Consider the following 27,133-nt stretch of genomic DNA (forward strand, 5'->3'; position numbering starts at 1 on the left):
GAAAGGAAAAAAAGAAATCTGGTGAACATGGATGTACCACCTCTTTTTTATTTGTGGCACTTATGCTTTAATCTAAAAATTAATGCGTGGTTTTATTAATGCAAATAATGAAACTGGGTGAGTATCGCAATTAATAATAAGAACTCGCATTCTGATACCTGATTCATATATCTGTATGCAACATTTTTTATGAAAACGCAATAGTTGACTTAAATTCTGGTTGGTCATGTCAAAATCGCTATCATAAATACCCGCACTTATTTATGAATTTACATACTAATAATACACTGAATCATATGAAAAATGAACTTTACTTTAAATAAATGAAAATCAAACCTGCATATGCTTAGAACAGAATTACCCTGATCTACATGAATAAATCAGAGATTTCTGCTTATGGTCAAATTATATAGCCCTACTTTAAAGCAATAGAGAAGAACAATTTAAAACCACTTGCAATTTAAATGAAACCTGATGTCCTGAAAAGTAAGTATTTTGTGTATGGATGTATCATCAAGTCGTCTAAGAACATTTCACAACCGATGCACACAATAATTGCCGTGTTAGTGTACTAAAGATTAAATATGTTATGTGTAAGTTGAAACTCAAAACACTGATAATGATCAATTAATTCATGAAGAACACTTTGATGTAGTACATTTGGAGCCTTTCTTCATTATAATGTATATGAGGAAGTTATTGTTCCCCTACCTGTTGTGTACTGTGGTTGTGTAGTAGTGTTTGGCCGAAGATCACGTGGTACTTGAATGTAAGAACCATTACATTTATCTACAAAATAAAGTAAAGATTCTTCCATTATACATAATACATGTAACAAAATCATTTGAACGTGGAATACATTTTGTTGGATCATTAATTTATACATAACGTCTTTCTTAACATTTCTATGGCCAGCCGTTTTACTATTTGTTCTAACCTCGAGGTATCTAATAAACTTTATAAGATATCTCATATAGTTTTTAAGATATCTTATATAATTTATAAGGTATCGTAATATATAGTTTATAAGATATCTTTTATAGTTTATAAAATATCTCATACAATGTTCTTTATGAGATATCTTATATATTATATGAGATATCTTAAATTTGGAATAAACATTTACAAATGTATACGGCTTGCCATACATATACATTTCTTTCGAATGCCATCTATTACCGAATTCAAAAGTTGAGCCGAGTATGGCTAACATTTGTATACTAGTAGATTGCAACTTTTACGACATATAGTATTGATACGCAAATGGAAAGGCTTGTGTGCACGTTGAACTGATTTAACTCGACCACGTGTTCTGCCTGCAAAATTTTAAAGGTTTATTGACCATGCGTTTTCTTCATTGTTTTTTTGTCTTTGTATGTTGTATGGTGTTGGTGATTGATGCTGTCTGTTTAATGTTCAAGTACGTTAAAAGTTGTTTTTTCTCCTGTAATTCCACGCGTACACGTTAAGTGGTATAACTCCACATCGTTTTCTATTATTCACGGAAATCGCCATTGCTAGCAAGCGTACCAAAAGAAGGAAGCAAAATAAAATAATTAAAATGTTTCCGATGATCCCTTACAATAGAAGCGGTATTCTATGAGATAGTGTGTATAAACATAAGATGTGGTATGATTGCCAATCAAACAACTCTCCACAAGAGACCAAATGACACAGAATTTAACAACTATAGGTCACCGTACGGCATTCGACAATGAGCATATTCAAGTCTAAATTGAAAACAACGTTTAAACCTATGATTGCGTTGGATAAAAATTTTTATACGTGTGCATGCAAAACAAAGGAGTCTAAATACATATATATGTATATAAGACACCAAATTGTAGTTTTATATATGTCATTTTGAAATATTAGTTCAAAGAATAAAAGAAGATATGGAATAGAGTAGCGGGTTATTTAAAAGTGTGCACCACATTTATGTGGTTATTTCGAATAGACAGAAAAAATATTACAGTAATTCCCTATAATTTACTTCTAAATTCCATTTTTAATGAGTAAATCAGAAAAAACGATCACATGACAAAATTATGTCTATGAGCTGATAGATAAAAAAATTTCAGCCAATTAGAAGACGTGTTATATCTAAAATTAAATTATTATTAACTAATAAACAAAACGACAAAATAATAATAAAGGTACCTAGGGGCAACATATTGTCTTCGAGAATAAAATGGTGTCTATGCAATATAGCATGCTCTACGTACATTTTTTTATATGTAAGAGAATGATAATCCCTTTCTTCATGATTAAGTACGAGCGTTAGCGAGTACTTATCATGATGAAAGGGATTATCATTCTCCTACAAACTTAGAATATTGTAAAATGCTCAAGGCTCAAATGATCTCTTGATTTGTTTTATTCAAGAATTTGTGTCATTGTCAGTGCAATGTTTATAACTAATGGATGACTTTTATGTATTTCATTTGTGTATTGGTCTTAGTGATGTAAGGACTAACTTTTAATTTGGGAAATTTTAATAAATTGTGTTTTAGACATTAGATGACACAACGTTACAGGGAAATGGTAGAAATTGTATAAGTTTCCTAATTGTGAGTATGAGTGTAAATTATGTAATATTTTAGTGAGGAATTATCTTTTTGTTTATTTACAGTTCAATTTAATAAATTCAAAATCAGAGTTACAACTAATTTGTATTCCACAGGCAATTTTATTCCAGCTCTTTACATCAAATACTACTTAGTTAACTAAAATTTAAATGTTCAAAGAACATTTCCTGTATGTACCGGTATATTTGAAATGAATATTCTTACTAACTGCGAATACAGTAAGCTAAAGATTTCGGTTATATTTAATTTTAAAAGTTTTTTATTTCTTTTTCTTCTCTTTAGCATTGCTTTGATATTGCTTAATTTTTTTTGTAATTTGAAAGTTCCAAATATTCACACAATTACACAAACGGTATCAAGTGTACTGCACAAGTAAACTTTAAACTTATTTTGATTATTTTTGTTTGTTTCAAAAGTAACTTTCAATCAATAATCCCAATAAATGTGCTTCGGGCAGTTGTAACTCATTTATAGACATTCTTTGTTTTGAACTGTAAATAGACCTAAACAAAAGGATAATCCCTTACTAAGAACATGATTTACATTCATTCTTCACAATTACGGAACACCAAATTCTACACTTTCACTGGTCGAGAGCACTTTGTGATATTCTAAATCGTCTCTAATCTTCACAATTGCTGAATAAATCCAAAAGAAAGTTTCAAAGATCTTTCATTACATGTAACACTAAATTTGGCAAATAACAAAATGCTTTAAAAATCTTTAGACAACCACTTAACCAACACAATACCATTTACATGAGTAATCAAAGTAACAATGATTGAACAAATACATATATATCTACATGTATTACTGTCACCTATGTCTTTGATGAGTTCTATATATATGTTTATAATCATCCTTTACCCTTTTTATATATAATTATGCAGATTAATCAATTTCAAAACATACATTTCACACCTGTAACTTGTAAAGCCATTTGATCAAATGCTTTAATGTGTTACACTGCGTTTAATAGTACCATTAACAGTGTGTTATTGAACGACAGATCAATGCATTTGTAAACAATTATTTGGAATGTAAAATTGAAGATTTTTTTATAATTCATGAACCAATCAAAGATACGAGGCTTATAATTTTGTAAGACAGACGTGCGTGTTTTCTACATATGACCAATAAGTGACACTCGAATCAAAACAGAATTTACTTGATAAATTATTAAAATTTGGTTTAAGAGACGCTTTTTCGTCTACGTAATGCCTCGTTCACACGTACATTGAATTCGAATTGAATTCGAATCGAATGCGAATCGAATTCGCTAATCGCGTTCACACACTCTTCTTTTTTAATTCGAATGGCTAAATCGCATTATCCAATTCGCATTAGAAATGCGTTTTTGTTAATACGAATTAAAAGTTAACGTCGTTAGGACAGTAAAGAGAATTTGACGCACATTGCAATTCGAATTAGAATTTACGTTTGGACGTTAAACGTTTCGAATGCGAATAAAACTAATTCGAATTAGTTAATGCGAATCGAATTCGAATTACGTGTGAACGCAGCATTAGACTCATCAGTGGATAAGGTCAAATCAAATATTAAGTTGAAAGTGCATTGAAAACCAAACACTTTGAAAGATTATAACACTTCCGAAACACTTTTAACATATTTTGTTTTATCGAAATTGAAAAGGGATATGACCACGTGTATTAATGATTTCATAAATGGAAATCGTGAACACACTAGACGGTCCCAACAGCGAAAGAACAAACATTTAATTTGCTTTATTGCCGTTCGTCATCACACAGTCACATAGAGACCTTCACAAAGATCAAAAAGCTCACATCACACTGCAAACTCAAGACGGTCCCTAATACCGCCAGATAGAAGCGGAATTATATCTTTATAACGCCTCATTCTGTGTACAACATCTGATAAGCAATTTCAGACAATACAAACTTACCTTGAGAACGTGTGACAATACGTACATTGCACTTTTGTTGATCTTTTATCGGATAATGAACTTTAAATGGTATATTTAAACTCTTTATAACTAATTTAGTATGATGAATTCAGTATCTGTGGTTTTGTTAGAGTAATAACGACATGACATTTACATTGCGAATTTTAAGTAAAATAAAAGACACAAATTACTAGTACCTTGAAGTTTATTGTAGACATTTATCAAACTTATTATTTTGTAAAATGTAAATAGAAGAATAGAAGATGTAGTATGATTGCCAATGAGACAACTCTTCAACAGATTACAAATGCGTAGAAGTTAGCAACTGTAGGTCACCGTACAGATTCAGCAATGAACAAATATAATTGAGAATGGAAACGGGGAATGTGTCAAAGAGACAACAACCCGACCAAAGAGCAGACAACAGCCAAGGCCACCAATCGGTCTTTAACACAGCGAGAAAATCTCGCACCCGGAGGCAGGCTTCACCTGGCCCCTAAACAAAAATGTATACTAGTTCAGCAAAAAATGGACGTCACACTTATCTCCGAAACATATAAATGAACCAAAATTTAAATAAAAAAAACATACAAGACTAACAAAGGCTAGAGGTTCCTGACTTGGGACAGGCGCAAAAATGCGGCAGGGTTAAACATGTTTTGTGAGATCTCAACCCTCCCCCTATACATCTAGCCAATGTAGAAAAAAAACACAAAGTAATACGCACAGTAAAACTCAGTTCAAAAGAAATCCGAGTCCGATGTTAGAATAGATAACAGAAGAAACTAAGCAAAATGACAATGATCAACATAAATTAACAAAGGACTACTAGCAGTTACCCTTCCGGAGCACCTGAGATCACCCCCAGTTTTTGGTGGGGTTCGTGTTGCTTAGTCTTTGGTTTTCTGCGTTGTGTCGTCTGTGCTGTTGTTTGTCTGATTGTCTTTTTATTTTTGGCCGTGGCGTTGTCGGTTTGTTTTCGATCTATGGGTTTGGCTGTCCCTCTGGTGTCTTGCGTCCTTCTTTTACTGACATGCCAGCTCCATTCCAAAGCAAACTTTCTTATAATTTCGCTTGTAATCAATAGATTTATCATAACATAAATCGTTTGCATTAACTACAAATTGTTTTATTAAGGTATTCTTGGAAACGAGCGTTTGTACACTTTTATGGTTAATAGACACTTTTTATCAAATAATGCACCAATTCAACTGTTGCAAACATTTTAGTGTTTGTTCTATCAGTTTATTATACATGTTATATGAAGTATTATTTGTAGTATTTTTTGCAATTCTATATAAATATATTAATCACAAAAGTTAACTCAATGAACCTCATTCAAAAGATTATAAACCACAACAACATTCTTTCTTAGAATTTGACATATGTAATTCAATTCTATTATACTTTAAGCAAAGTTTTAATAATGCTCATCAGCACAATGACATATAATATATATATGTAAATACAATAACTGATAATTAATGCATAACTGATAAATGAATTAATCATTATAATGTTTAATAAGTGTTTATGATCCCATAAACAGTACGTACGACTTTATAATGGCAACAATTAACTTCTATAAGCACAACACAAATTATCATTCGCAATATATATATATAAAGATCCGATGGATAAATCTGTTGTAGAGTTGTCACTGGTTCAGACGTACTTATTAATATAATTACTTCTGTGACTGTATCTTGCATTAATTTGTAGGATACTTTACAATAGATATTTCAGCTGATCTGTAACAATTCCATCTTCATGCCTTATATATCATGTACTGTATTACGACGCTAGATTAAAACTGACGAGGAAAGGTAACACCCGGACACAGAAAGCTTCATTTCTGTATTCTTTATCTTTTAGGCCACTTTTTTCTATTCTTTATACTTCTTGTCCATTATTCTCGATTCTTTATATTGTAGCACCTCATTATTCTCTATTCTTTGTTGTTTTTTTTGTCCATTTTTTCTATTCTTTATATTTTTGCCCTTTATTCTCTATTCTGTAAACCCCCATACACACCCTCATACATTAGGTTTGGACCAATCAGAACGTCCAAAAAGTAATATTCCCATAATGCAGGATCATTTAGACAGGGCAGAATTAAAACAGCTTGATAGATATTTAAAAACAATAATAATTATAGCTTACCAAGAGAGTATTCCTGCATTCGACACTGTAACGTTGACTGTGGAGATACCCAGAATTCCTCTGCTGTTAACTTCCGGAAAGGATGAACACATCGACATTTTCCTTTTACACATTTAGATGGATACTGGCAGCCTCGTTTTGTGCAGTCATCACCAAGATAACCAGCATTCGGAAGTTTACATCGACCATCTCTTGTATGCTCAAAAAATTCTAAACATTTACATACACCAGCACACATGGAAAATTTAGACAAACATTTGTCCGTCCTTGGATCACATCTTTCGCCATTCCGGATAGCTTAAAAACAAATAAACGTTTGTGATTTAATGTATTTCTGGTTCTTGTTTCAACAATGTTAATCCGTCATTTATCTTTATTCACACTTTATTTTAAACATATATTGTTTCGTTTCATTCAAATAATTGTATTTTGAAATGACATTCAGGTGAAAAATAAAAAAGAGAAAAAAAAAACAACACCAAAATCATGAGACTTATAAAAAGCACAAATCTTCTGTCAAATATTTGATTAAATAGGCTGGATAATCAATATAAGGGAGCTACCAATTTGATTTTTATGGGGGGGGGGGGGGGGGGGGGGGGGGGGGGGTGCGCTAGGATGAAATTTGAAAAAAATAGGCAGGACAGAAGTTTTGAGTAAAAAAAAAGGCAGGATGAGATTATTTGCAAAAAAAAAAAAGGCAGGATGACAATTTATGTAAAAAAAAAGTCAGGATAAACTAAAAAAAAAGGCAGGACCGAATAGAGTGAAAAATAAAAAGGCAGGACCGAATAGAGGGAAAAATAAATAGGCAGGACAAAATTTTTCATCCTAGCCCCCCCATAAAAATCAAATGGTAGCTCCCTAATGAAGAGTAATTAAGTATATATTAGATTTAAACCCCATAAAAATGTCCTGTAACAAGATTCCAATGTATTCCAGGTGACTTGCGTACACGATAAAGGTACTCGTATTCCAGTGGTACGCAATAAAATCGGCATTATGTTGACCAAATATGAGGGTGTGGTTGGGGGTTTACAGAATAGAGAATAATTGGCAAAATTTTTTTTTTTAAATGGAGAAAAATTGACCAAAAAATAAAAAGTAAAGACGAGAATAATGAGGTGCTTAAATAAAAAGAATAAAGATTAATGGGCAAAAAGTATCAAGAATAGAAAAGAATGGCCTAAAAAATTATAGAAAACAGAAATGAAGGACCCCCATCCAGAACCCCAAATATGACCATAGCGGTAAAGTTCTGATTAGAGAAAACGTATTCACATCTCACATCCATTTGAAATATATTCTTGCAATAAAAAATATCCTAGTAAATAGAATATTAATCGCTTTCCTTATGCTTAATGTTAAATTGGCAGGCAGCATGTATTGGTTAATACCATGATTAAATTTTTCTCTCACACATTTCTTATCGGGTAATTTGTATGCCCCCGTCGTCACCAGAGGGGGCATTAAGTGTTACCCTTGTACGTCCGTACGTCTTTACGTACGTCCAAAAATTGGTTTCCGTTCTCTAACTTTAGTTTTCTCCAACCAAATTTTATGAAACTTATACACAATGCTTATTACCACAAAACACAGATCCAGATCAAATTTGGATGGCGTCACTTGTACCGTTCTTAAGTTATGTCCCTTTATAACGTTATATGCAAGCCGGGGAATCATCTTTGTCCCATGGACGCATTATCCGTTTTTTTTTAAATGTTATTCTCTTGTAAACCCATAATGTAATCGACAATGATAAACACAAACAATATATAACAAATAGCTGAAAGAGTAAAAGAGAAGATTATTACTACAACAAAACACTGTAAATCTCGGTTTCGCCTCGGTTGAATGATTTTCCTGTGGTAAACATCTGAAACATTAATCTCTAGATATGCGTTATGTATTAACTACTTACCTCTTAGACAGAATTTACGATCTTCACTAGCAATGTACCCTTCATCACACAAACACAAATAGCCTTGGCAAGCATTTGGTCTGCATTTCGCATGCTCTGGACATTGCGAATGTTGTGTACAACTTGAGTACAGCTCACGTCCAATATCAAACAGCGTAACGGCAATAGGTACAATTGGTCTCCTAGGAACGAATAAGTGGGGAGGAAGTGGCATTGTTTTCTGTGTGGTGATTGGTTGAAATAATGTCGTTGTGTGTTGTGTTGTGATTGGCTGAAATTCAGACGTGTGTACTGACGTGGCAACATTTACACTAAATCTGTTTACGGGTGTCGTTTTCTGTTCCTCAGAACCAATATCTGATTTAGTGTTACCACTCATTAGGGATTTTGTTTTTTCCATAGCTGGTGTATCCTTTAGGATATTAAGTAAATTTTTACTTTTTATGATCTTCCTGCTTTCACTAGTTCGTGAGAATATGTGGAATATAGGGACGGTAGGAAAATTAGAATCACTGTTCGGATTTTCCTTCTTTTCTAATGATTTGTTCTTGGGCTCCGTATGGAGATTTGAAACACGTTCTCTAAAAATATGTTCTTTAGGAGTTGTTGTTATAATTTCAACACCTGAAAAAGACATTGGACTGACGTTTATCTCATATGCTAAAGAGGATTTATGCATAGAGTGTATTTCTGATGAAGCAGTTGTAGTTGAAATGTTACCATTTGTTTGTCCTTCACTCATCCGCGGTGTGCTCGAATGCAAAACTGGTTCATGATACATTTCAGACTGTGTTCTTGTATCCGACAGAGAATCAGTACCTGCTGTCACTGTTGGTGCAATCTCATTGGACACAAATGATGTTGATATCGACCGGTACGACAGGGTAGGCATTATATATTCACCTGATTCTGGCTTGACGTTGTATATTGTTGTCAATTTTTTTTCTTGCATTGGCAAAATAGATGAAAGTATCGAGCCACCTATTAGTTTATTGGTTGTATTTAATTGAATCGATGAATTTTTGCTTTCTTTTCCTTCTATCTTTATTTTGTCAGAAATTGTAAGATCTGACAAATCTCTGTTGTTAGAAATATTTAGATGAGATTTATTCTGTCTTGTTTCATACAAAGTCTTGTCAATACTGCTATAATTTCGAGTTCTTATTTCTTCATTTTCAAATGAATTACTATCAAACGCCATTGAAAGATTCACTGCCTGGTTTTGTGTAGTAGGTATAGATGTTATTGTCGTTGGCTTTTCCGTGGATGTTTTTGACCTTTTCGTGGTTTTTGTTGGCCTTTCCGTTGTTGTTGTTGGTCTGTTTGTTGTTATTGGCATTTTCGTGGTTGTTGTTGGCCTCTTTGTAGTTGTTGGTCTCTCCGTCGTAGTTGTTGGCCTTTTTGTCGTAGTTGTTGGTCTTTTCGTGGTTGTTGTTGGCCTTTTCGTGGTTGTTGTTGGCCTTTTTGTGGTTGTTGTTGGTCTTTTTGTGGTTGTTGTTGGTCTTTTCGTAGTTGTTGTTGGCCTTTTCGTGGTTATTGTTGGCCTTTTTGTGGTTGTTGTTGGCCTTTTCGTAGTTGTTGTTGGCCTTTTTGTGGTTGTTGTTGGCCTTTTCGTGGTTGTTGTTGGCCTTTTTGTGGTTGTTGTTGGTCTTTCCGTGGTTGTTGTTGGTCTGTGTGTCGTTGTTATTGGCCTTTTCGTTGTTGTTAGAGGTTTTGTTGTAGGTGCAATTGGTGTGGTCCTAATCATCGTTGTAGTTGCCTTTGTAGTTGTTGAGGCGGAAGTCGTTGATGTTGATGGTTGTTCGGTTGTGGTGGTAAGTTTCGTCGTCGGCTTTGTTGTGATCACTTCGGTAGTTATTGGTGATTCTGTAGTAGTAGTAGTTGTTGATGTGGTTGCTGTTGACGACTGCAATGCAGGTGGTATGGCTATGGCTGTTCCATTACATGTGTCTGAATAAGAAAGAATAATGAATTAAGTAAGTTTTTTTTCAAAACATTTTCATAACAAGATCATTATTGCAATCATAAATATCAGTCTTCAGGTTTTCTTTCTACAAGGAACATATATATTGACATATATATTGTTAGATATACTGTTTCCAGTTTCTACTATCAGAAGCTTACGCCTTGTAATGTCATTTATATTAGTAAGGAGACATTTAACTGTTTAGAAAATTATAAAAAAATGCAACAGAAAAGTATGAAAACACCAAACTGTCGAAATTAACTTCAAGATAATTTTGTTATATAGATGGATTTAATTCATCAAAGATTTATGTGGACATAATACAATCAAGAGTACATACCTGGAGAATATGATTCTCTTACACATTGATGTGGATGCATAGGATCAACCCAATACTCAAAGCTAGTCAATGGACGGTATGGATATTCACAGACACATTTGTTGTTTTTGCAAGCAGCAGGTGGATGACAGGGAGACAACTCGTCACATTTGTCACCTGTAAACCCCATTCCTGGAAGCTTACATCTACCATCTTCCGTAGGCTGGAATACACCCATGCATTCACAATGACCGAGACAGAATGCAAAAGGAGACATGCATATATTGTCGGTAAAACTACAGGTTTCTCCAACAAGTCGTCCTGAAACAGAAAACAAATATTGGTCGCACATTATTCTCTATTCTCTTTTGCCCATTATTCTCTATTCTTTTTTGTCCATTATTCTCTATTCTGTAAATCCCATCCGGACCCTCGTACAGACTAGTGTCTAAATGGTTTTTTTTTATGATAAACAAACCTGGCACTTCATATCTGAGAAATAGCCAATATATGCCCTCAATTTTATAATTCATTCATACATTTTGTATTATTCAAAATTATCAGTAAATTGTGTGTTCTACAAGGATCACCAGTCGTTCACCTTTCATATCATACCTTAATTGCTAAAATATATTAAATATGTACTACATTCCATTATGTTCATTTTTGACCGGGCCCGATTGGGTGGTGTTACATCTTACAAAGTCTATCCAAATTATTTTTGCAAAACATTCCGCTCAAGCCGGTGCTAGGAGCCGTCTTAAACTTGCAGTGATGTGAGAGTTATTGCTTGCTCCGTGTTGAAGACTTCGTTGTGACTTTGAGATGAAGAACAACAATAAACGTGCTGTTCCTTTCTATTTGTGTGTTTTTTGCTGTGAATGTACTGATTTTGTGCCATGGATGGATACCCCATATCCTTTGTTTTTCTATTATTTAGAATCTGTTTAGGTCCCTTGGTCATTACTAAAAATAAAACAATGTCATTATTGTTCAAACCAAAAAAACGTGGATCTTACGACGAGGTCATTGTTCATAGTAATGATAAGTAAAGGATAAATCATTTAATTGTAAAATACTGTAAAATTTAATTCAGAAATTATTGCGAAGTTTTTGTCATTGCGAAAATTGCGACTAGGTGAGTAATTAGATAATTAGAAGTCGCATTCGGATATCTGATACTTATACATTTGTATGCAGATTTTCCTGAAATCGCAATAATTAGTCTCGCATTTTTTGTCCATTCTTCAAAAATCGAAATAATAATTTCTAAATTTACAGTATGCAGAGTTTTTAATTTTAAAAGGGTACAAAAGACAACAAGGGGTCATCCAAAAACCAGGAATGCAGACAAAAAATATGTTTAAAAGAAAATCGCCGATAAGACAAAATTGAGTTAAGTTTCTAACAATCATCAATGATTTGATAGTAACTTTGTTTATAAATTCATACCAGGCTTTTGATTTATAATTTGGTCGCCAGACGCGCGTTTTGTCTACATAAAACTCATCATTGGTGCTCGAATTAAAACAATTGGAAGGAAAACAGTGGGGCATCCAGAAATGTTCATAAGGGTGGCCCACTGACTGCCATAAGAGGGGGCCTGCTCCAGTCATGCTTCAGTGGTCCCTATATAATCAATCAAATTTTTCCCACAAAAAGGGGGCCCGGGCACCCTGCCCCCCTCCTAAATCCGCCTCTGGAAAAATCAAATACGTAGATGAAGCGCCTTACAAACCGACAAAACGTCCCTTCAACTTTTAAACAAGTTGCGTTTTTTTTTTCCAATTTTCCCACTTACACCACGTTACAAAATACAATGTACCATTTAAAAAAAGAAGATGTGGTATGATTGTCAATGAAACAACTATCCACCAGAAGGATCTTCATCATAATTCTAAGTAAAGATCAGTATGTTAGGTTATACTTTTCGACACTAATATAAAGGGATGATTGTATGAGGTGTAACTTATTGTCCGTTATCGTTTGAGAAATGTATAGTCCAGATCGTTTCAAAGAAGTCATGATCTGTGAGACGATCATGGACAACAAAAACGAGCGACTTAAAGTACAACTAATCTTATAGATTAATATGAACTTAAATTTCATTTATTTCACTGATAGTTCTAAACGCGATGTAAGTCAAGCGTACGAAAATTCAATCATCACAACGTCATTAATGAGGGTGTGAATGGGTGTTTACAGAATAGAAAATAATGGGCAAAAAAATATAAAGAATAGAGAATAATGGGGTGCTAACACATAACGAGAAAAGAGAATAATAGGCAAAACGTATAAAGAATAGAGAAAATGGCCTAAATAATTAAAGAATACAGAATTGAAAGACCAGCCATCCAGACCCTCATTTATTTTCCCTACCAAATTCAAGCAACTATTTAGAATACACAAGCAAAACATATCTTTGTACTATAATGTATTAGTCACGTTGGAAGTCAGTATGTCATCAGGAATCAAAAGTGTATTTTGTCCTTGACGTTTGTATTACCTTGATTATAGACAATGAATAATGTATTATTTTTTTCATAAATATTTGCATATCTTTTTCTATCATTAAGAGGGCGATGCCGGGTCACATTTATGATATTGGTGGTATATGTATACATTGTAATAAATGTTAAGTTAAATATAATTGGGTCTCTTTCCATACTGCTTTAACCCTGAGTAACAGGCTATTTTAAAATTAATAAATAAATTAAGTAATATCAAAAGAGAGGCGAAAGATACCGAAGGGACATTAAAACTCATAAGTCGAAAATAAACTGACAACGCCATGGCAAAAAAAGAAAAAGACCAACAGACAAAAGTAATTAAATAAATTATATTTTCTTAATTGAAAAAGGGAAAAGTTCTTCATAATTGTTTCCATTATTCATAATATATTTATCCTTGAAAAAAGGAGAAATACATATATATGAACTTTAAAAATAAACATGTATATTCAATGGTCTTCATGATGATATCAAGGAGACAAAAAAACACATCACAATTTGTATTTGAAATCGGTATTCATTGTGAATCATTGATTTGTATCGTTTTTCTTTTTTAAAACACAATATAACTAAAATCTGCCGTGTATGAATCACTTTTACTTCAATTTGACGTGTATGAAACACTCTAACTACAATCTGCTGTGTTTGAATCATGGTCATTACTTAATCTTAAATGTGCAATCAGCCGTACATGAACCACCAACACAATGATTCGCTGAGTACTAAACAATATTAATGCACCCCGCCGTATATGAAACACCAAACATTGTATCTACAATCATGAAACACCATAACTACATTTCACCGAGTATGAAACACAAAAACTACAATCCGCCGAGTATGAAACACCATTACTACAATCCGCCGAGTAGGAAACACCATTACTACAATTCGTCTAGTATGAACCACCATAACTACAATTCGTCTAGTATGAAACACCATAACTACAATTCGTCTAGTATGAAACACCATAACTACAATCCACCGAGTATGAACCACCATTACTACAATTCGTCTAGTATGAAACACCATCATTACAATCCGCCGAGTATAAAACACCATTATTACAATCCGCCAAGTGTGAAACATCATAACTACAATTCGCCGAGTATGAAACACTATAACTAGAACTCGTCTAGTATGAAACACCATTACTACAATTCGCCGAGTATGAAACACCATTACTACAATCCGCCGAGTATGAACCACCATTACTACAATTCGCCGAGTATGAAACACCATTACTACAATTCGCCGAGTATGAAACACCATTATCACAATCCGCCGAGTATGAAACACCATTATTACAATCCGCCGAGTATGAAACACCAGTATTGGAATCCGCCGAGTATGAAACATCATAACTACAATTTACCGAGTATGAAACACCATAACTAGAATTCGTCTAGTATGAAACACCATAACTACAATTCGCCGAGCATGAAACACCATAACTACAATCCGCCGAGTATGAAACATCATAACTACAATCCGCCGAGTATGAAACACCATTACTACAAACCGCCGAGTATGAAACATCATAACTACAATCCGCCGAGTATGAACCACCATAACTACAATCCGCCGAGTATGAAACACCATAACTACAATCCGCCGAGTATGAAACACCATTACTACAATTCGCCGAGTATGATCCACCATAACTACAATCCGCCGAGTATGAAACACCATAACTACAATCCGTCGAGTATAAATCAACATTACTACAATTCGGCGAGTATGAAACACCATTACTACAATTCGCCGAGTATGAAACATCATAATTACAATTCGCCGCGAGTATGAAATATAATAATTACAACTTCTTTTTCATGTTAGTATAATCTGTGGGTTTTATATATTTAAAAAAAAACATTCAAACATATTCCTAATAGCGATGTAATTTAATATACCTTTCAGACATTTTGTTTTGTCATCAGTAGCAACAAATCCTTCATCACAGAGACAAGTATATCCTTGACAATCGTATGGACGGCAGGCTGAGTTTGTTGGACATTGAGAATGGTCTGTACATCTATTATACAAATCTAAACCTGAAAAGATAAATATGATATAAGACAAAAATACTTATTATTTATTAGGGACTGTATTGGGTTTACAGAATAGATAATAATGTGCAAAAACAGAGAATAAAAATGGAGAAAATAAACAACAACAAAAAAAGAATAGAGAATATTGAGTGCTAAATTATAAAGAATAGAGAATAATAATCAAATAAAGCAAAAATGAGGACCCCCCATCTTTACCCTCATGCATGATTTATTATTGTTTTCCCTTATTTCTTTAGTTTTCGCACCAGGTTGGCTTACAGTACAATTCCCCTATACGACTATTTGACCATATATAATCTTTCCTTTGTGTCATTAGAAATGATGCATTGAATAAAAAGAGATGTGTAGCATTCATCATTGAAACAGCAATTAAAAGACAAAAACAACGAAAAGATATAAAAGAGGGAGTGTGGTTTGTAATCACCGACAGGATGTAAATTGGCTAGAAGTTCTATAAAAGAGTGGCGGAAGATACCAAAGTGATATTCAAACTCATGTCATGAATAAATATCAAACATCTCTCATCAACAATAGTTCATTTGCGACGGGAGACACCAGTTTTTCTCCCCTTTTTAATCTCCAATAAGGGACTTGTAAAGTACATACAAGAACTTACATTAAGTATAGGAAATGGGAAAATAATGAAAATAGGTGTAACAAGAAAATAATTTAAAAAATTATACTGTATCCAAAAATGCTCGCAATTACATAAAGCAGGCTATATTACAGTATCTACTGGTGTAAAACCATGTTGTCCTCTACTCAAATATCGGTTGCTGTACATCATAGAAGATGTCATACACACCAATGTATTTGCATAAGTTCAACTAAAGCCCGGTCTCTAATTTTATGATTACACTCACTGGCTCGTCAACTTGTGTCAAGGACATAGATATTAAGTTTTCATAGTTGCAACTAAGACCTCCATAAATTTCCATAGAGGTGGTATTGTGGTAACAGTTGTATTTCATATTGAAATTCTGAGCTGGCATTTATGATAAGGCAAATAAATTAACAATGAATGATTGAAATTTACCATGTGTATCTGTGAGAAAATCATATGACAAGAAAGATATTAAAATGACATAATTAAATATGAGAAAGCAATAAAAATGAAAACAATGAAACAGAAAAAAATCACTAGACATCCGGAAAGACTAAATTATGACATTTGTGTTTTTCCTAATTTCTTCCTATTTGAATTTGTTGTAAAACAGTATTTTAACAAGAACAGTCATGTTGATTAGATTGAACACTTTTGGTTTATAGAATAAAATATAAATAAATTTCCTACGGAAAAGTTCAGTGAACTAAAATGGGTTTGGGGAGTATTGTATTGTTTACGTTTTACTTCCTTCCAAATTAAAAAAACCAAACTATTCTTTAAAATATACTAGTATACTAGCAGTAAAAAGGAAACTGTGCATTGTTCTATATACATGTAACTATGGCAAATATCTTCTATATAACTTTATATCTTTGAATTTTATATAATTGAACAAAATATATTACATATTTTTTATGAATGGTGGAACGTATTTTATCTAGATGTGGTCTAATAGCACACATTTATGTCGGGATTATGTCATGTCACAAGACTACGCCTATTTCTTGAAACGATATCCGATGTTACAAAATTTTAAGAACACAGATTTTTTGTTAATCTAAAACAAATATCCAATAAACAAACAAATAGCACACATTAAAAAGTTGTCAGAGATTTTTTAAAGGATGTTTTATGACAATTCATGTACTTTCATGTTTTTATTCTTTCTACTCTTATTTTCAAATTCTCCCAAAAACTTCAATTTTGAATCTAGGATAATAGAAAGATGGAATGCTCTTTTCAAGCTAACTTACAAATAATCCGAATTTCTTACACCAGTACATAAGGTGGTCATGCAGTTAGATGAAGGTCCTTTATTTTTATATTTTTTTATTTTTTATAAAAATAAGGAGATGTGGTATGATTGCCAATGAAACAACTATCCACCCAAGTTAAAAAGAAGTGGATGTAAGCAATTATAGGCAACCGTACGGCCTTCAACAATGAGAAAAAACCCATACCGTATTGTCGGCTATAAAAGGCCCCGACATGAAAAATATGAAACAGTTCAATTGAGAAAACTAATGGTCTAATTTATAACAAAACAATTTACGAAAAACAAAAATGACAGACATGAACCAACGACAACCACTGAACTACAGGCTCCTGACTTGGGACAGGAAAATAAATAATGTGGCGGCGTTAAATATGTTTGTGAGCTCTCAACCCTCCCACTAACCTGGGACAGTGGTGGTACAGCACAAAACAAACTATAAAAATCAGTTGAAAATGGCTTAACTAATCAGATCGATACAAAGCAGAAAAAAAAAACTAATAACAAAAAAACACACCGGACGTGGCAGGGTATTTATACATCCCTAACAACAAAAGACACAAAGTACAGACCTGAAAGTACCCGCAGTTACTGATAGCTAGTTAAAGCCAATGACAACTAATAAAAGAAATCATGTATCTAAGACTAATATATCAATCAGTACACATCCAACTTCCAATGGATTTTTGCCTATTCTCTAATTTTGTGTGCCCTTCATTCCGCATTTGTTTGCTTTTTTTATTTGCTATCATGTATTTTAAAATCGTTGTACCACTCTAGACAAATATGTCACAAATACAGTAATGTTTAAGGATCAGAGTTCCTCAAATAGTTTTGTTTGCTTGTTGTCGGTTCATACTAATGGAGGGACAAGTCCTCCAATGACCTCATGTCATTTAGGTCAGAATACTTTCTGAGAGGAAGCAGTTCTACAAGCATAATTTAACAGTTTTCAGGTATTTTTGATAAATTTTTAATATCATTTATTTTGTTGTGATAGCAAATATTTTAATTCCAGTAAAACCCATTGTGAGGTCCTTTTTGGTTTTCAGCATCGAAACAATTAATTTATAAATTTGACATTGTCATTAAATTTTACATTTTAAAACTATAGGTTGACACCTGATGACACGTTTTTACAGGGTTGTGGTAATACGTCCTGAAATCAATCAAAATTAATGTTTGTAATGGTAAGATTTATCGATCCTTTTTAAACACTCGTTTGAAACAGTAGTAACACTATCTGTTTAATTTAAGAGCTTAGAATATATATTTATGACATTTAAGGGAACCAATTTCCAAGTAGTTTTTGTTGTTGTTGTTGTTGTTGTTGTTGTAAAATTTGAGTCTTTTACCGTACGTCTACCCCCTTTAATCGTCTAGTGTTAACTTTTTATAATGTTATATGATATTCATACTTCATTCATTTTAAAGAAGTTTCCGCAAACTATTTTTTTTTTAATTCATCTTTTAAGAATCTAAACTAAGGGATAATAGGTTTTCTCATTGTTCGTAACCAAAATTTAAATAAAGTTTACGTCATTGGTTGAATTTCCATTGTTTTGGACGTTTTAAACCAATCACAACGTTTTGGTGTATGCTTTTGGAAATATCACCCAGAATGCATTAGATTCTGAAACGGCGAATTAAAAATAGTCACACTCTTTCACATACACTTACCTAATACTATTTTGAAGACAATAAAATAAAGGGAGACAAACAATTGGATTTCTTTCATCTGAAAATAAAAGAAGATATATTAATTGTTAATAATGCATGAAAAATCCATGTTCTCTTTCCATAAAGGAGTGTTTTTTTTTATACTGTGTCGATGAAATTCATCCATTTAACCTTACCTCTAGTGAATTCAAAGTCAACCAACAAAGTGATCTCTGTTCCATTGAGGACTTGTTAATCTAATATCTTTTTGCATCCATCTTGAATCAAAATAACAAACCAGAAAATCGATATCTTCCTTATTACCGACCTTCTTTTTCTAGATACTGATAAATCATTGGCTGTATACACATTGGTTATGAAACAAATGATTTCAACAAACGTCACGTTTTTATTACTTTAGACACTTTATCAACAGGCATTCGCATATTATAATTTGGTCTAACGATTTGTAAATGTTATGGTACCTTTTAGGGGATGGGATGCTCTGGACGTATAACTATTTTTGAAGAAAGTTGAATAAAAGGTGTCATTTCCAATCAACTATTTTGTTATTGGTTTAAAATTTAATATACATAGATCGTACAAGTCCTAATTCCATTTACATGTCGAATTATCTATATAAAAATAAGGAGATGTGGTTTGATTGTCAATGAGACAACTATCCACTGATGTTAAAATGAAGGCAATTATAGGCAATCGTACGGCCTTCAACAATGAGAAAAACCCATACCGTATAGTCGGCTATTACAGGCCTCGAATCTGAATTTATTTACAGTTTTAAATACGACTTCATTATGTCACTTCCTTTTTTCTACAGAGGCTACCAGTGGAGTTATCAAAACATTTATGTATAATATTATAAAATAAATAATTAGAGGAGTTAGGGGTAAACGTCCCAATTGCGAGACCATCCCAACAACGTAAAAATACCATGCGAGGTCAACATGGGGTTTCAGTAACAAATCAGAATGATGCATTATGTGTCACGAAGTACAGCGATCTAAATATGAATTTTAACTTGCAACATATCTCCTCAGTGCTAATCTAACCAATTCATGCTTTAAGATTTTAAAAATAGCATTCTGTACTAACACTTATTTTTTTAAAATAATAGTACGCATGCCGACCGAATATATATTTTATTTATATTTCTTAGCATTTTAAACGAACATTAAGCTATTTTAAAATAATGCTACTCAAGCCAATCATATACATATTTTTAGATTTTAAAAAAGTAACATTGTGAATTATTAGATATAACTTTTAAAGTTTTAATATCGCTGATGAAATATTTAAATTCACGACTTGGCGGATAATGTTCATTCATATTTTTTTTAAAATTAATGTGTTTTGAAGTGTACGGATACTTTTTATGTAATTTATCGGTCTCATCAGAGTGCTATTAGACAGGAGGGAACTACGAAATAAGAAGAAGTGCCAAATATTTTGAATCTGTAGCCAGATCCGTACCATAAGGGATCAACCATTTAACTTCAAAGGGGGGAGGATTTATGGTTTTTTGTCTGAGTCAGAATTTTTTTTTCGCGCTACATTTTTTAAAAGTTTTTCGACGCTATCAAATTATTTTTTTTCAAAATTTAACACTATAAGGTATGGGGAAAATCTGGATTCAGAATATTTTTTTTTGTCATCTGCTTTACCACAATATTTTTTTTCATCAAATTGGGGATCAGTATATTATTTTTTAGGAAAAAACCATTCCCCCCCCTCCCCTACCCCTTTTGCAGTTAAATGGTCGTTCCCTAAATATAAAATAAGAAGATGCAGTTAGATTGCCAACGAGACAACTCTTCATCAGAGACAAAATGGCGTAGAAAATAACAAATATAGGTCATCGTTCGGCCTTCAACAATGAAAAAAAACCAACTGATACATCATAGCAAGTCTTATTTCTCACATGATTTTGATGTGAACAGAATTACATCGAAAAGAAATGACAAGATGGCATAAAATCATTAAATGTTCAAAACCTTATTATGATAAAGTGAAAAAAATCACTTCATAGAATCATAAATGTCAAAGAAAAGTAATCATGATTCAAATATATTTATATAAAGTGCGAATGCACAGTGTCTTTTATAATTTCTTTGTAAAAAAATGATATAAATGACAAACAAATTGAATAAAACAAAACTGACATGAACAGGGATACAGGATCTTGGTGCTCTTAACATTAAATTTATTCAAAATGGATATAAATGACAAAATGTAAAACTATTCATAAAATTACATAAAATTGCGGATAAAAAATGAGCTGTCAAATACCTTTTAACGAAAAGTTCACTAAAGAACATTTTCTAAATGCGATAACATTTTCGAGGTAGCTTTTTTCGCCCTTGAAAGTTCATTATATGGTTTCTAAATGCTATATTTATCCTGCTTGAGCATGCATGGAGGACTGGGCGTGGGTCCTTCAATTCTGTATTTTTAAAATCTTGTATCCATTTTTTTCTATATTCTTTATACATTTTGCACATTATTGAATTTCTCTATTCTTTATATTTTAGAACCCCATTATTCGCTATTCTGTAAACCCCATCTAAATCCTCATGCATAAAAAAAGAGATGGAGAATACGTAAATGTTGACAGCAATCCAACAATAGAACCAAAAGACATCTACGGGTCAATATATGATCTTCAACAAAAACAATTGTCTAAACAATCTGAAAAACATGTGCCCATAAATAAAATCTGTAAAACAAATGCCTACATAAATTTTAGGAGGTGTGGTATAATTGCCAATGAGACAATTATCCACCCAAGTTCAAATGAAGTGGATGCAAGCAATTATAGACCTTCAACAATGAGAAAAATCCATACCGTATAGTCGGGTATAAAAAGCCCCGACATGAAAAATAAGAAACAGTTGAATCGAGAAAATTAACGGCCTAATTTATATCAAAATAATTTACGTAAAACAAATATGACAGACATTAACCAACGACAACCACTGTACTACAGGATCCTGACTTGGGATAGGCACATACATAATGTGGCGGGGATAAACATTTTTGTAAGCGCTCATCCCTCCCCTAACCTGGGATAGTATTGTTACAGCACCACATAAGAACAAACTATAAAAATCAGTTGAAAATAGCTTAACTCGTCAGCTCAATACAAAGATAATAGTATACAAAGATACTAGACTAAGTATACAATCTGAAAAACAAGTGCCTATACAATCTGAAAAAACACGTGCCTATACAATCTAAAAACAAGTGCCTATACAATCTGAAAAAAACAACCAAAACAAGTGCCTATACAATTGAAAAAAAATAAGTGGCTATACAATCTGTCAAGATTTACACTACATCGAGTTCAGCAAAAATTGTGAAAGACCACCAAAGACGGAGTGTTTGAGTAAAATAATTTTTGTATTGATAATACATCAACGAGAGGAGGAACCAACAAAACATCATCTAGATATTGATATGTCTAGTTCCCCAAATATTCGTTCGTAAGAAAACACTGTAAAAAAATCATTTCGTATGGTATATATCTAAATGAATGTAAAATTGTTGACAGCTACAAACTATTTAGAGAATTTTTTTCTTGCATTATGATTCAGTGTTTTAAATTTACAAGAAATGTTTGTTATAAATAAAAATATGTAACACTTTTTATAATGTATCGTCGTATATCAATGTTGGTTGGGTTTTACACATTAAACGACGATTTATGAAATAAAAAAAGATGATCTTTCTTGTTCTGTTACAATAAATACCGACACACCCTACATCAATTATCACTTATAAAACAAGAAAGCACGGAAGCATGACAAACGAGTTCAAAGGTCTTAAACGATTCATTTCCTATTTTGTAATCAATGCACCGTGGAACATCATTGAGAAACAAAACAGTTCATTAGGCACAAAGACTTAGTTTAAAGTAATGTGTCAACTCATCAAAATGCAGATCCTGTGTCCACAATTCGCTTACAGTGATCTAACTGTTTTACTTTCTGTTTTATAGACCTTTCGGGATCCTCTGTTCTTGTCGATATGATACACACTCCAAAATTTTGTAGGCAGGATAACCATTGGATGATCTATATAATAATTACCAGAACAGAAAGTAGAACGGAGGCAGGCAAAGACACAGGATCTGTATTTTAATCAGATTGCCATGATGTGTAATAAAGCTAAGGGAGCTACCATTTGATTTTTATGGGGGGGGGGGGGGCTAGGATGAAAAATGTTGTCCTGCTTTTTTTTTTAGTTGTAATCTCTGTCCTGCCTTTTTATTTTTCCCTCACCAACAAATAATAATGGTAACAAGTATAGGTCACTGATAAGCTTTCAACAATTAGCAAAATCCACACAGTATAGTACAAGTATGCTTTAAAAGTATTCTGCTCTTTGGTCGGGTTGTTGTCTCTTTGACACATTCCCCATTTTCATTCTCAGTTTTATTTAAAAAGCCATGGCATGAGTTAACATGAACCAATTTAAGGATGTTCGCTCCTTTGCTTCAAAATAACAAGCTTTTTTACAAAAGACAGTTATGAATTGTTAGTATATAGTTAATAGAACTTAAAAAAAAAAAAAAAACCCGGACACAATGGAAGGTCCGTGTCTTTGTTTTTGAGATATAATCCATTGAAAATTAGGCGGTAAATGATTCTCTCTAGATGTTTCTTACATTCAACATTTGGCACCTTTTTTCCTTCAAAAACTAAGAAAAAATACTAGAATTTTTTAAGATTTTCAAAAAGGCCACGCCAAATTAATTCCTCGTTTGTCGGATTTCCCGCGTGTTGTGAAAGGTCGACGAGAAAAATGTACTTTTTTTTTAAACCCGCGTCCAGTACGGAACCGCGCGCGTTCGTCTCTAAATTTATAAAACCAAAATTTTAATCAGTTGTGCGTTTTAAAATAACGCCATACAGAAACGGAAATTGACATCAGAAACGATCTAGATCTAACATTCACAACGTTTTCTTTTGTATTATAAAATTATGCCCGATTAATTTATAGACAAATGTGATATATATGATATATATTCTAAACGTAAGACACAAGTGGAATATGTGTAGTTACAGTGGTAACGCAGGCAACGGCCAAACACAGCAGTGGAAATTATGTGATTTGAACAATTCTTTTACTGATTATACGATATGTTTAAACTTCAAGTATCCATAGGCATGGAAGACCACAATTTGGCACAAAGCATCAACGCCTCCGTTAAGATATGAATGTCTTGATGTCAATATAACATGAATGAAGAGGGAATCCCGATGATGGCAGTGCATGCATTGGAATGTCACCTCGATGATACTATTATATTTTTTTATCTTTTATAATTAAAGTTTTTTCCCTTGAAACTTTTTTTTACTAGTATATTTTCTAGTATCATTACAAAGTTATAAAGCATTGAATTTGACAAGAAAATGTTTGTGGTAATTGAAATTACATATCAATCCAACTTAACAATTTACTAAATCTTCTAAAAATAAGAATTTGTATGATTGTCAATGAGACAAACTTCAGCCAGAGACCAAATTTGTTGAGGTTTGTAACCAGTGAAGTTCACAATATGGCCTTCAACACCGAGCAATATCTACATATACATAAAGATCTGATTGCTATAAAATTCTTCTTCCCCTAGGGTGACTGGGGAATAGAAATATGGTCACAATATGTCTTCCTCATACTCGAAGTAAAACCCTCGCCAGAGTGGGCATTCATATGGCTGTGCGGGATGTATAAGTGCCTAGCCACGTACGGTAAAAATAAGGATGTTAAATCTGATGCCTCGTGTAAGGAGAGTGCCAAACTCTGCGCATTAAAAACCCTTGCTACAACTCTTCGAAGGATTGGTTGGTGGCATGTTGCAAGGCTGAATTTCTGTCCTGTCCAATGTACAATGTACCTTCATTTTCCCGAAGCGGTCCTTTCACTGACCTTCGTCCCAGACTACCTCTGTTGCAGGACCTACCCATTGTGTTTTTAATTAATTTGTTCTCGTCCTGAACATGCATGAAATATATGCCATTAGATGTTAAGCAACCCACAATCATTTAATCATATAATATTCTTCAGCAAATCCTGACTATTAAGTGGAATGTATTGAAATGTTTCTTTTGTTTAATTGCTAGTAGTTCATATATAGCATATTGTGTGATGCATTTGAATAGGAGGTAGTAGTATAAAATGATGCAGTTTTTGAAGGACAGTCCTTTATAAATTTTCATCTTGTTGTATACACAAGTATGTATAGTTGTGTATAAAAGCTTTATACATGCATATGTTTATTTGAAACAACATACTATTCTCTATCTGCCTGCAACAAGTCAGGAGCCTGTAGTTCACTTGTTGTTGGTTCGTGTCTGTCAAATTTGTTTTTCGTAAATTGTTTTGTTATGAATTAGGCCGTTAGTTTTTTTCAAATGAATTGTTTCATATTTTTGAATTCAGGGTCTTTTATAGCTGACTACACGGTATGGGTTTTCTCATTGTTGAAGGCTGTATGGTTGCCTATAATTGTCAATATCAATTTCATTTTAACTTGGGAAGATAGTTGTTTCATTGGCAATCATACCACCTCTCCTTATTTTTATAATGCATCAATTATAACTGTCATCAAACATGGATGTGTACTTGTTCAACTGATAAGGCTGTTGTACTATTTCATGTTCAGCTGGATCTTTATATGAGCAGTCTACATGAAATTGTCTACGCTTTGCTACTAGTAAACCATTTTTGTATTAGAAATGTTGTGAAAAGATTCAACAGGGTATCTGAGAACATATCAAGAAGCAAAGTAGGTAATATAAGAATTAGGATATGAGATGAAGCATCAAAACTGTGTAATTTTCTGATTGCTCGCTTGCATAAAAGAGGGACGAAAGATACCGGAGGGACAGTCAAACTCATAGAACGAAAACAAACTGACAACGCCATGGCCAAAAATAAAAAGACAAACAGACAAATAATAGTACAGATGACACAACATAGAAAACCAAAGATTAAGCAACACGAACCCCACCAAAAACTGGGGGTGATCTCAGGTGCTCCGGAAGGGTAAGCAGATCCTGCTCCACATGTGGCACCCGTCGTGTTGCTTATGTTATTACAAATCCGGTAAATAGTCTAATTTGGTAAGTCTCATTCGTGAAAAGGGAGGGTATTGAAGTTACGACATAAGGAACATATCCGATATCATCTGTGAAACGGTTATTCCATAACGGTCAACCAACTCGTGATGCTTTTTATAGATTTTATTTTTTTAATATTCAAAAATAATATCGCTCGCTAGTAAAAAATTCCTTCGCCTGCCAAAAAATGAAATTTTGAAAAAAAAAACAATTAGAAAAATTTTGCTCTCTCCCTACCCTTTTTTTCCGAAAGTGTCCGAAGAACTAGAAATTAATTTGGTGTGGCCAAATGGCTTTTCAAAATATATGTATCAACATTATGAAATGAAAAATAGGGGTTAGCGAACAAAACTGTTAATGGCACATTTTGGATAAAACTAGAGGATACCGAATATCTGAAAAATAGTTAAAAGCAAGAGAAGCAAACATAATTAACAGAGAAAAATCAATTGGCTAGTTTAAACTAAAATAATATTAAACATCGATCATGGAGGTCTCTCCGTCTGTGATTTTGTTAAATATACTCTTATCATTGATTATGTAATTGTTAACTAAACACACAGTAGCAAATATGTCATGCACATAGGTGTAGAAGCAAACTAGAGTACTTCAATAAGAAGGTTCTTTAAGGTAGATCGACAGGGGTGAAGGGCAGGAAATAGCTACAGAAACTGGAAACAGAGGACACACATTTAACCTGTCAAGGTCGCCTTTCTACATATACAAAAGTTATAACAAAGATTCTGCTCGTCTTAAAAAGCGACACTTACTTATAACCTTAACATACCAATGTCATTGCACCTCATGCGCGTTTCGACAACTAATATCTCTTCAGTCATGCTCGGGGCAAAAATATTTGAAAATCAAAAACCTAATATAAACGTTGAATAGCTGATAAAACCAAAATAGGACGAAAAGTAAAGCCAAACCCAGATTAGAGCTATGCACAAGGGGGATAATTTGAAATAATTTCCCAAATTTTAAAACAGCAA

The 27,133-nt window shown here is 33.0% G+C and overlaps 1 protein-coding gene across 1 annotated transcript; it reads right to left on the reverse strand.

Annotated features, from left to right (window-relative positions):
- Positions 1-676: 676 nt before the first annotated feature.
- Positions 677-10,735, reverse strand: LOC127722394 (zonadhesin-like). Its single transcript, XM_052229268.1, has 4 exons — positions 10,723-10,735; positions 8,597-10,546; positions 6,676-6,972; positions 677-789 (listed from the first exon to the last, which is right to left on the reverse strand). Exons 1-4 carry the CDS (start codon positions 10,733-10,735, stop codon positions 677-679), a joined length of 2,373 nt encoding a protein of 790 aa, XP_052085228.1.
- Between the last annotated feature and the right edge of the window lie 16,398 nt (positions 10,736-27,133).

The sequence above is a fragment of the Mytilus californianus genome, unplaced genomic scaffold, assembly GCF_021869535.1.
Source record: "Mytilus californianus isolate M0D057914Y unplaced genomic scaffold, xbMytCali1.0.p SCAF_12, whole genome shotgun sequence".
Lineage (NCBI taxonomy): Eukaryota > Metazoa > Mollusca > Bivalvia > Mytilida > Mytilidae > Mytilus > Mytilus californianus.